The 12,257-nt window shown below is 36.7% G+C and overlaps 2 protein-coding genes across 3 annotated transcripts in view; both read left to right on the top strand.

Moving 5' to 3' along the window:
• lamtor5 (late endosomal/lysosomal adaptor, MAPK and MTOR activator 5) overlaps positions 1-900 on the top strand; it is a 5,798-nt gene extending 4,898 nt beyond the window's left edge. The window contains exon 4 of the mRNA XM_015379069.1: positions 811-900. Coding sequence (XP_015234555.1) covers positions 811-871 — 61 coding nt within the window. The 3' untranslated portion in view covers positions 872-900. The remainder of the gene's footprint in view (positions 1-810) is intronic.
• A 1,941-nt stretch (positions 901-2,841) lies between these two features.
• Positions 2,842-12,257, top strand: part of slc16a4 (solute carrier family 16 member 4) — a 28,776-nt gene continuing 19,360 nt past the window's right edge. The window contains exons 1-3 of one of the 2 annotated variants that reach the window (XM_015379032.1): positions 2,842-3,183; positions 3,410-3,475; positions 5,210-5,340. The gene's annotated coding sequence lies outside the window, so the exon portion shown is untranslated. Of the gene's footprint in view, positions 3,184-3,409; positions 3,476-3,876; positions 3,996-5,209; positions 5,341-12,257 lie in introns of those variants that run through there. The other variant, XM_015379033.1, reaches the window with a different exon arrangement.

Below are 12,257 nucleotides of genomic sequence, written 5' to 3'. Positions count from 1 at the left end.
TTTAATTTTGCATTTAACATTGTGTGGCCTATTTAACATTTGAATCATGTTTTAGATAAATAAATACAGGCTACGTCTACTTATTAAATAATATATTTATGTATCATGTTGAATATGGGGAAGTGAGTGAGCTGAGTAAAGTATATCTATCTGTTCACCAAATCAGCATTAGTGCTGCTCAGTATACAGCAAATTCATTATTTTCACCTCATCCCTGTATACAATATGCATATGGTGATGCATCTGGACTGGAATAAGTGTTGGCTAATAATCTAAGCCCCATGCATTTAGGCCCTTTATGCTCGTAATCCACGAGGTGAAACTCGTCTAACCAAACATGAAGGTTGAAATGGGATTAAGACTTTAAGTCATATATATATCATGTATGGGTCTGTGGTGGTTTTATGCCAACATAACAAATTTTGCACTGAAGAAAAAAAAAGAACTTCATGCTTCTTTTGCATCTGCCTAAGCATGTTTAGTTAAAAAGTTTAAAAAAACTGTTTCATGTCCTATTCTGATAACATGAACCAGTGGTGTTAAAGTAACTACATATGCTAAAGTAGATCCAAAAGATGCATAGATATTTCTTCATTCCAGTAATAATTTAAATTGTTTCCCTGGGCTGATTACTTGTTATCTGGGTCCATATTCTCTATGACCAAAGAGCAGGCAGACATTAACACTTTTGAATGATTCTAGTTGTGACATTCACTAATATTAATGCAAATTGCATTTTCCTTCCAGTGATGAGCAGTCCTAATCAGCATGTGTTTTAATGTGCCATTTCTCTGTTTTATGGTTTTCTAGGAACATCTTGGTGAGAAGCCACGGGAGCATAACCATAGCAGTCCACAAGATCGCCTCCTGAAGACTCCACGACTCTTCAGCATTTATATTGTAATAAAACAAACACATGAACAGAGACTAAATATAGGCAATCCAAACAAATCTGAGAAACAGGAAACTTTTACTTCTGCAATGTTTTTTTTATGTGTATATTTAGTCCTAGACATCTTTGCAGGTTGTCAGTGCTTTTGTACCAGTTGCATATTGCAGAGCAGCTTGTTTGTCATATGCAGCCTTCTGTAGCCCGCCTGCTTTTGTCTTTTGTTTGACAAGATTTTTCTTTAATCTGAAGCATTGTATAACAACCCTAAATAAACTTTAACTTTACCCTGAGCTGCCATCCTGCGTGCTAAGTGTTCATTATTTTCTCTTTTGATAGTTATATGGCTAACCGATTCATTTTTCCTTGGCAGCAAAAGTGCACTCACCCCTTAGATGCAAAACCAGTTTGAAAGATGGTAATCATGAACTTGTTGCCCTTAAAACATTGTTTAAATTGCTCACTGCAAAATGAGCAAACAGCAGAATGAAAAGAATGAATGAACTGTCCATACAGATATTTTGCAACCTGCAGTGTTTTTTGTTGTTGTTTTTTTTTGCACAAGGTATTCACATTTTATGACATCAGAACAACATGCAAGAGTGTTTTTTGGGGGGTTTAAAAAAAAAGGGAAACACAACATGATAGAATGAAAAATGGAATATGATTTACAAATGAAACTGGCAAAAAAAAAAAGTGAGCATTTGCAATTCTGATTAAAAAAAGGACCTGTTTTGGATCAATCCTCTTCAAATAGCGCTCTACCAGTTTTGCACATTGACACATTTTCGTTTGTCAAACAGCTCAATCAGTCTTTTCTTCTTTTTTTTCCACTGGTAAATTCCTAACTTGAATATATTTTGATGCCTTGAAGGTAAACCACCACCTAAGTCTCAATTCTTCTTCAAGCCTCACCCAGTAGGAGCAAAGCTTTCCCACAGTTATAGGGCTGGAACCAACATATTCCACTCTAGGAATGTTGTGTTTAAACCAACACTGTACAAAAAAAAGGATATTTCTTACAGTTTAGATCAGAGGCCTTTTTTTTGTCTGTGCATATGCTCCGTACAGACCTTACATTTCTGAGCATTTATTTATTTTTACCATTTACAGCACATTTATGATGCACAATAATGTTGGATATATTTGATCTACTGAGAGTATCTGTTTTTAGACTAAATGCTAAGTGAAAAAAACTAGTTATGACATTAATTAGTTAATAAAATGACTGATATCTTCAGTCCTAAACTTTATCCCTGACCTGTATGATGTATGGCATGGTTGAGGCTTTTACCAAACTGCTGGGTGCATTATGAGATAAAAATACTGTGTTGGCTTTTTTCTCTCCTTCAAATTGGCCATTTCTACAGGGCAAGGCAAGGCAAATGTATTTGTCCAGCACAATTCAGTACAAAGACAATGCAAAGTGCTTTACATTATTAAAATATAGGAAAATAAAACACAATCAGAGCAAGTAGAAGAAAAAATAAATAATAAAAAAGATGCAGAAACAAGAAAGAACTTTAAAAGCAGTTGGAATAAAGAAAATAAAAAAGAAGAAAAAAATGAACAAATGATGTTTCAGTTGAACTTTTTAACTAGAACAGTTGAAGGCAATCCTAAACAAATGTGTTTTTAGTCCTGATTTAAAGGAACTCGGGCTTTCCGCACTTTTACAGTTTTCTGGAAGTTTGTTCCAGATAAGTGGAGCATAGGAATTAACTGCAAGCAGTTCTACTGGATTTTATTTAGGAGTGTCTAATTATAGGGGTGTAGCTATTAGTACATTTGTACATTTGTAAAATGTCATACATTTTTTCAGTTTTTGTTCTAAGTGATAAAATGTGAGATCGTTTCCAAGGCGTGTTGAAAGACGCCAGACGGGCAGGGCGCATTTTAAGGCGCCGCACCTGAGTGAAATATGGGGTGACTTGGATGTTTTGACAAGCAGAGTTGCCTCCACCCTTTCAGCCCTTAAACAGGGGGGCTCACTGCGACCACCCCATCACGTGGCTGCTCCTCTGCAAAGCCAGCGATGCTGAGGCTGCGCTCAGAGATGAGGAGTTGCTGCTCCTGCGCGTAAAGGAAGAGAAAGTTATGGCAGGGGCATCCTCTTCGGAGCACAGCACAGCGTCCCGCATTAGTTTGTGCCACAGTCCCGCACCGGGAGCGCGCATCGCCTTTCAGACACGCGAGAAATCCCCGTCACGCAGCCAGGCAGATCAATCTTAGTGAGGGGGGAAAATTGGTTGGAAGTTAAGTGAGTCGGCGACGACAGGGGAGGGAAACTACAGGTATGTGCTGCTGCTTCTCATGGGGAGATGATGTGTTTTTTTTTTACGGTGACACATGCGGCTCCAAACGCTCATCTTTGATTCTCCAAAAGTTTTCAATGTGTTGAAAACTTTTCACGCACGTTGCAATCAGTGCAACATTTGATCTCTTATTGCAGAGTGAGATTTTTATTGTATAATGAAAGTGGTTCTTTGTGCACTTTATTTTTTTTCTATTTGATTGTAGAAGTGAGTGAGGGGCGCAATGTAAGAGGCCTGCCAAGGAAAGATAACCGACCCGCAGATACGCACGGTAAGACCACCCTGTTCTCTCTCTCTCTCTCTCTCTCTCCCTCCAGCCAATAATAATGCAGTTCTGTGTTTGCTCCTAAGAAACTAAGCCTGCAGCTTACAGTTAACACCATCTTTTCTCCAAAATCTAATCCATAGTGTTTTTTCTCTCCAGATTTTCAATTCCAAACTAGTTACCAAAGTTGGATCCTCGGTTCTGATTAATAGAGCAGCAAAAAAACAAACAAAACAAAAAACAGAGAAAATAGTTAGATCAAGAAACTTGTTGTAATTATTTCTTTAGGGAGAATAAATCATTAAGTTAAAAGAAGTAAGAACAAGCAACAGTTAAACCATGAATGCATAATCTGCTCAAAAGTAGGTTGCTGCTCGGGTTGGAACATGCCCACATCCTGATACTCTCACTATGAGTAAATGAGTGTTGTTTCTGGACTGGATGGGCCTTTTTTTTTTTTTGGATAAAAAGTAGTCTACCTGAGGAGTTCAATCAGACTGCTTCATCTCAGCTCATGACTCACTTTGTAAGTAACCTGCTTCAGATAAAGATGGAGAAATTTGTTGGAGACGTAATGCCACAGCTGGGGATGATGAAAGCTATTTTCCATGGAGTCTTTATAAAATTAATATTCTTTTTACAACTGATCACTCTAATAATATTTTCTCCACTGTGACATAGTGCTTTATACCAGATCTTTCTTGCAGCGTTAATGTGTGCAGCTGTTTTGGAAGGATCCTGTTTGACCCACTTTTTTGAACTGGTTTTTCTGTCAAGACACTTGCTCCTGCTTCAGCTTTAATTAGTGTTCAGAGACACCTATTGAAGGAATGCAGCTTTTTTTATGATCAGGTTATGCTGTTGGGTTTGTAGTCAATCGCTTGAAGTCGTTGCAATTCTGAGCCTTTTGTAAGAAAGTTATTCTCAAAAAGATAACTGTGTGATCAATGTTTTTTTTCTTCTCAGTCTTTGTTTTCTTTGCATGTAAATATTCTGCACACTGAGGTTATATACATTGTGAATTAACAAGACAATAGTTCTTGGAAAACATGAAAACCCGCTGAACCTGGTGAGTTGGATTGTTAGGGTCAAAGGAGGGCTCTGATGTGTTTACAGTACAACTTCGCTTTGCCTGTGTCACACCCCCTTTTTTAAGATGCAATGGTGTTTGATTTGTTTTATTTTTTTGTCCTTGCCTTTAATACACCTGTGGAACTTGGAAAATACTTGTCTGAGCAAGAAAAGAAAATAAGGAGCAGTTTTTCCGTGTGGTTTATCCAATCTAAGATTTAATGTTAGACAAACTAATTGAACTCGTCATTGATGGCTTTTTCTCTCCAGGACTGATTAAACTTTTTATAATTATCTCCCAGAAACATTATCACAACTAAAGCCACACAACCCTGCAAAACTTTGCTTTACTAGTTGTTTATTTGATACGGTGTTATAATAAAAAACATTATCAATTCTCTTCTGTTTTTGCTTATCTTTAGCACCTGATGAGTTTTGGTCATCAGCTGACTTTAAAAAAACGATTTTAGGACTAAATATATGCAAAACAAAAATAAATGCAAAACTATATATATATATATATATATGTATATATATAAAAGGTGTTAAAAAAAAGTTTCACTTCACATTCTCAGATTTAAAAGTATTCCCAAACAGATAAAAAAAAAATATTGACATCGGTCATTCTGGAGATGATAATTGTCCTTATTTGCTTTAATTTTCTTGTAGGTGTGAAGCTGATCTGGTTGCAGCCATAGTTCCAAGTGCTCTTCACTAACCCTTAGAATGACACTATAGGACTTCTGAATCCTTTCTTCACCTGCAGTGCCTTCAGGGATTATACAAAGACAGCATTACAGGTATTTCTAAACAAAAGACACAACTAAAATGTATTTAAATAAAGGTTTATGTGATTCATAATGAAGCTCATTAAAGCAAGACGCTGTGTTTTGTGGTGTAAACAGCAAATACTTTTTTCCCGCATTCTTGATTAGTTTTGATGTGATCAATAATCTATTTTAAGCTTCTCTGTGGGGATTTGATTGTATTAAATGCAAAGAACGGATTTAGATAGTAATATCAGTTGGAATCAGGTATTTCTAGTTAATGATAATAGGAGAAGAATGGTCATTTGTAAGGATGTTAATCATGTCACTGGACCTTGATACTGGTTTTATAGTGTACAGTGGGTGTCTGCAGCCTCTGGTCTTTGTTCTGCTCTCATCTCCTTCATTCACCCTGCACTTGCTTTCTTCTTTGATCAGCAAATCGGGACTTTGAACGAGGCTGCTGCCACTTTCTGGTTGGGGTGGGGGGAATGCTTGTTCTGCCAAATAATGTTAAAGAATCCTTTAAAGAATTCCTGCATCCTGATAATGATGTGGATCATCACCAACATTAACATTAAATGTATTGTTCCTTGGACTGAGGTGCACCCTTGGTAGAAATTTGATTAAAATCTGTTCATAACTTTCAGGGTATCCTGTAGACAGACAGACAGACAGACAGACAAACTTAAATAAAAACATAACTCTCCCGGTGAAAGTTATTATGAAAAAATGTGTTAATCGCATTAAAAAAGTCCAGGTTTATCTGCTGTTTTGCATAAAACATCCTGCAAAAAAAGTTGTTTAAATGAAGAGATCACACTTAGGAGAAGTTAGGATTTTCATTCTGGAGATCAGTGTATGTAAAACTCTTCACTGGCGGACTATATATAAGACTCAATTTTTGTTATTTATAGTGAACTCCTTTTAAATATCGACTACTCCATTTCTCAACCCACTACATACGTATATATAGCAGTGAGCTAATTTAAAACCTTATTGCCCTCTATCTCTCCACCTATTGCCTGAATCTCAAAGGATAAAAATTTTTATCGTAGGCGTTATCTCTCTGAGGTTGATGCACTACCAAATTAACTCCAGGTGATTTGACTTTGTCGCCATTGTTTTTGGTGGCTGGCTTTTAAACAGCGATGCTTCTTCTCATATTTATACTCCAAATAAGGGTATGTGTTGATTTGTATAGCAAATGTGTTTTTATTGTATCGGTAATAGTTGTATCCAACCAAAATAACATGTTTTGTTTAACAACATGTTTACTAAAGACGGGGGTTTCTAAAAGTTTGAGTGGAAGTTGGAGGTTTTTTTTTTGTATTCTTCTGATCCACAGTGCAGAGAAAAAAGTATTTCACCTAGACTAACATTTTCATGTCATAAAACAAACCTTAGTTTGTTAAAGAAAAAAGCTATCTAACCACTCTGGTTTTATGTAAAAAGGTAAAAACTGGTTTGGGCTGCATTGCTTGGGGTGCTGTTCCTGGTTGTTTTGGATGACTACTTAATGCTCTAAGCTTTGTAGACCAGCCACTCCTGGGAAGGTTGATTGTTAAATCTATGGATATTGGCTCTCACTAGTTTTCACCTGGAGTCCCAAAACCTTAGAAATTGCCTAGTTGCCCTTACCAGTTAATGAATGCCATTCGATTTTATTCTAATTTTTCCTTGAATCTCTTTTAATCAGTGCATAATAGGTTTCTGATTTGGATCATTAAATAACTACGTACTTTCTTTCATAGGGCAAAGATGGTTTGTATCTTTTTCCATTAGAAACCAAAATCATTTCTTGGAAAATGCTTAATGCATTACCAAGGTTAACTTTTTCCTAACACTGAAATTTGTGTGATGTTAAGCATCTAAGGTCACAAAAGGCAGAAAAAGCATTTTAAAGGAGTTACAGTACCATAAGTCACCATGAGATTTCTTCCACTTAAAACAAGGAAAGAAAACCCAGGCGAATAAAATCACTTTGTCAAAAGCACATTTTTGCCACTTGTGCAGCAGTAACTATAACTAAGCATAAACTATTGATTTTTGCTGCGCATCAGTTTGGAGGAACTTTAGCCCCCTCTCTACTGAGCAACTTTAACTGTGGGATGTTGAAGTGCTTCCCTACATGAACTTATAGAAGAACTAATTTACCCTGTTAGTTCTCAGATCATTATTAGCTGTATAAAAATACCTCTTTTGACCTGGTTTTATATTTTGAGTTCCAGCTGTCTGTATTTTTTGCAACCTGATGCTTCCCATTTACTATGCTGTTGTATTTTCTTCACTTCAGTAGAAAAAAACTTATGATTATAAACTTGATAATAATGTTGAGAGCTTTTTTTAAACCTCATTAGTGACACAGAATCTCCTCTACTTACTGCACTAGTGCACAGCTTTATTTTGTCAAACTGTGTAATCAGTTTAGCCCTCAGGACTTTTAAGTTGATGTTGAAACGTTGACTTTCAGCTTTGTGGCTCCATGATTCCTGTTGGACCAGAGCCAAAACCTTTGGCCATACCGCCTGTATCGTCTCTTGATTAGTGAGATGTCTGCAGTCTGTGGATGATGATAAACTAAATCAATTTCTTCAGCTTGCAGGTGACATGTCAATTTTTTGCAGTCAGGGGTCACCGACAAAGACCATTAGAGCACAGCTACCTGCTGCACTTATAGGAGAAGAAAGTTCCCCCTTTAGAAATAGGTTTTTCCACACTTGATCAGTTGTGTATCAGAGTCCAAAATGATTTGTATCTATGCCTTTGAACCCATCTCAATCAAAACAATTAGTGAACCAGCCAATCACATGTGAGAACAAACTGGATAAAAATGTTTTGTTGATGGTTGGGTTAGACGGAGAAAGAGTTGAGGTCTAGCATTTTAAAAGCTCAGGGTTTGATATTATTTTATATTTGTAGACACGGATTCCTTAGTCACCAGACACTCTTCAGTTGGGTATTTTTGTGTAGCTAAAGTGAATCTAGCTTGATACCAAGTGTAACCCTTCTTGTTGATATCTCTTAAACACATCCATCCACTAACAGTATGTGAATAGGGACAACAGGAAATGACAAAAACACCTCTAGCAGGATTTGAATTGCTGCAAGATATCAATGCTAACAAAGTTGCCGATCTGCAACCTTTTTAAAAAAAAAAAACAAAAAAAAAACTACATGCTTGAATGTTAACGTTAGATTTCTAGTGTTAGGGATTATTATTGTCAAACTTTACTGACACATTTCATTCAGCTTTAATTTCTGTCCAGTTTGGCACAGGCTTCTCAAACATGGTTAAATCCCATGCACTTCAGTTTGTCCAAAGCTTTACTATGTGTTGCCAGTATTACTATATTTGTGATAATAAAAAGAAAAGAGATTGATTAATGCTATTTTCACTCGGTTTACCGTGCCTGCCACCTTTCTCTGATTAATGGCTTTTAAGCAAAACTGCTCTGCAATTTGCTGCAAATACAAACTAATACCTCTCTCTGCATACCATTTAGATGTTTGGTTTTGCAAGAAATCTAGCAACATAATAGTTATATTAGCTCCCAGAACTTCATTGTCACTTGTAAGTTTGTTCTGGAGACTCAATGCAAGGTCACACTGTTTCCCCATCATTTTCTGCTGCTTTACAAACCAAGCAGGGATTAACAGGATGCTTCTTAAGCTTGGCTTTAAGTGTTTGCCATAAAATAACTTCAACACCTTTGTGCAGCAAAGACAAATCTCTCTTTAAGTCACTGCTTCCTTTATTTATAATGGACCTCATATGGTTCAAATAAGGAAGAGAGACCAAAAGTATTTCACAATTTTGCTGTCACACATGTAGAATTTATGGTTCCTCCGCTTGGTACATGTATGCATGTTGTTCCCTGTAAGCATAATGTATCATACATCCCCTCAGGGTTGAACCCAGGGCAGCATATTTTTCCAGAAGAGTAATATTGCCCTTATAAAATCATCCAGTGGTCCAAAATTCTTGCATTAGATAATTAAGATAATTAAATTATAGATACAGTTAGCTTATTTGCATTCATTATTTAATTGCATAATTCCACCAGTTTCTTAAAATATTCTCAAATCCATCCACTGCTCAGTTTTCCAGGAGCTTTTGGTTAATATTTGATTTTATGTCACGTTGCCTTATTCAGTAGGTACAGCAGAATGATACTGGCTAGTCTATTTTTACAGCGAGGCATTGCAGCTTCTTGTTTATTTGCCTCTCAGGGACTCTGTGTGCCTCTTTGACCAGGATGAACTTGGTTTTTTGTGTCTTTTTTCACATTAGGAATTTAGGTTAATTGATGAGTTAAATGTTTATTGCTAAAGCAGCACTTTTACATCAGCACACACATGTTGGATCGTCTTTGGACTGTGATGCTGGCAGATTTTACAGCCCAGCTCCACAGTAAGACCTTTAAAGGAAGAGGAAAAGAAAAAAGCACATAATCATCAAGGTATGACAGTGAACTGAACATTCAAAGCATGTTATGATGAATTTATCACATGCTTTAGAATGCTAAGTATAATAATCATAATAATAATAAGCTTTATTTAAAATGGGATAGTTACTGTACCAGCTCAAACATAGTTCTCACCATCTGATGCACACCGCCAGATTATTCAGTAACCTCGTTCATTGACTACAGCAAAATCTGTATCTATTTCATATCCTTTAAATACTTTGAGTCTTTCTCACTAACTAGTTCACAGCTTGCCTTTTTTGCATAGTTCCATGCAAAAAAGGGAAATCATATTTAAATGTCAAATCATTCTGTCTATCTGTCGCTATTTTATGCAGGCCAGTTAGTTATACGTCAGCTTGTACACCTAAATTCGGCCAATCATATATCAAACGTCATCTGTCAATCAATTTTTTTCAGTCATAGCACCTTGATACATATGTCGCAGCTAATATACGCAACGGTTGAAATAAGAAATAAGAATCATTTACTTTACCATTGAGTTACGTCCCAGTGTTCACGGGGATGGACGTCTGTGTCTTTGGCAGGCGTAGAGCTAACAGAACTGGCAGCGTTGTGAGGAATGGGCTCAAACATATACGGCTGTAAGCCTTCTACACCAAACCAAGCTTCTGCCGCCTTGGCGTCCTCTTCCACAACAGCCTTGTCCCCACTTTCCTCCTCTAAATAAAAAATGTATGACGGAAGAGACTCATCCACGACCTCCGACACAAAACTCTCCTCCTCGCTCATGTTTCCGCTGTCCATAGCGTCCCTTGACAGTCGTTTCTAAGTCACCAATTTAGTGCTACTTGGTCCCAATATGATTTCCCATTGGGAACCTATTAGCACTAAGTGGCTAACTGGTTAGCAAGATTATTCCAACAAATCGGCCTCAATCAAATCTTCCGCCACAACATCCCGCCCTCTTGATAGACGACCAATCACATTCACTTTATTCACTCATCTAAAGTTGTGCACCGCTAGGGAGAATTCGGAAATGCAACGGTTGAAATAGCCACTTCCCTACAACTGTTAACTGTTAACGGTTAAAAAATTTATAACACGGTGCTATGCATATTTTATCTTTTTAAAAATGTTTTTATTGTGTATTTTCCCTGAATACATACAAGTCTATCTAATGTAATTAAACACAAAAATACCACCAGTGTCTAAAATAATTAAGCTGTTTGTAATGCTACCTAATGTTGAAACAGAGCAATACTTGGTGAGTAATATTCAGCATTTCAGAACATCTTTCATATTTGACTAAAAATGAAACTATTTCCCTAATAAAAACATCCTGGGTATGAAGTAAAATGTCCCTTTATGCCCTGGACCCTTATTTGCTACTGTTGTGTATTTATCAATCACATTTAAACCCACAGTAAATGGACCAAAGTTAAAATCGAAAAAGTAAAGTTGGATTTTCATAATGTTTTTTAAGCTCACTGATGAATATCGCTTCTTCTTAGTGGGTGTAAATCATATCAGGGAGTGCTTGCGTAGGCCAAGTCACCTATTTTGTCTTTTTTTTATGGTATTAGAAAGAGAATGTGGATGGTGGACATGAGTGCTCCTGTTGGCACAGATTCCTTCAGATAATCAGGGGCCAGACCCTGAAGGGCTCTAACAAGGATTAATAAAGTCTTCAAATGGATTCAAACAGGAAACTAACAGATTTAAATACAAATTATGTAATTCGGTTGTACTTCCTCACCTCAGTGTTTTGGTATATAAAAGTGCTACATCTTTGCTTCTCTTGTGAAGCAGATTTAAATTTTGATGTTTTTGTTCTTCAGTTTGTCAGAATTTGACTGATTTTAATTGTCTTGCTCGATCTCCACCTCATTTACAGCTGTTTGATCTACTTTCATTTTGATATCTGTTGAAAGAAATTAAAAATTTATATAAAAAAATTAAAATATAAAATTAAATAATTATGTTTAAAAAAAACATGGATGGATGGATGGATGGATGGATGGATGGATGGATGGATGGATGGATGGATGGATGGATGGATGGATGGATGGATGGATGAAATACATCTAGAAGCTTTGATGCTATATCATTCTTGAGTAAGTTTTACAAAATGTTACATCCCATACCACCCTTCTCAGTGTCCCTGCCGGGAAAACACACATGGACCATAAACATGGTTACGTTTCCAGAGGAGTCAAACATTTTAGTGCAGACAGGGATCATTTTTCCAATGTACCTTATTAAAGTTTGTTTAACTTATCCATTTTAAGGAGTTAGTAAACAAAATTAGCATCTGTGCCTCATATGTAAACCCCACAATAGCAAAAAATACAAATTAGTGGGCTGAAATACCTAGACAACCAAAGAAAATTAAATTATTGGCCAAATGTGAAATGTTTAGGGGAGAAGTGGCTTAGAGGTTCTGAGTTCAAGCCCCACTCCCATAGCTGCCCCTCTGGGTTTCTGACTAAGACCCTTAACCCCACACTGCTGCCAGGG

The sequence above is a fragment of the Cyprinodon variegatus genome, unplaced genomic scaffold (assembly GCF_000732505.1).
Source record: "Cyprinodon variegatus isolate N-32 unplaced genomic scaffold, C_variegatus-1.0 Scaffold185, whole genome shotgun sequence".
NCBI classification, from domain to species: Eukaryota; Metazoa; Chordata; class Actinopteri; order Cyprinodontiformes; family Cyprinodontidae; genus Cyprinodon; species Cyprinodon variegatus.
This window is presented reverse-complemented; position numbering and strand designations above follow the sequence as displayed.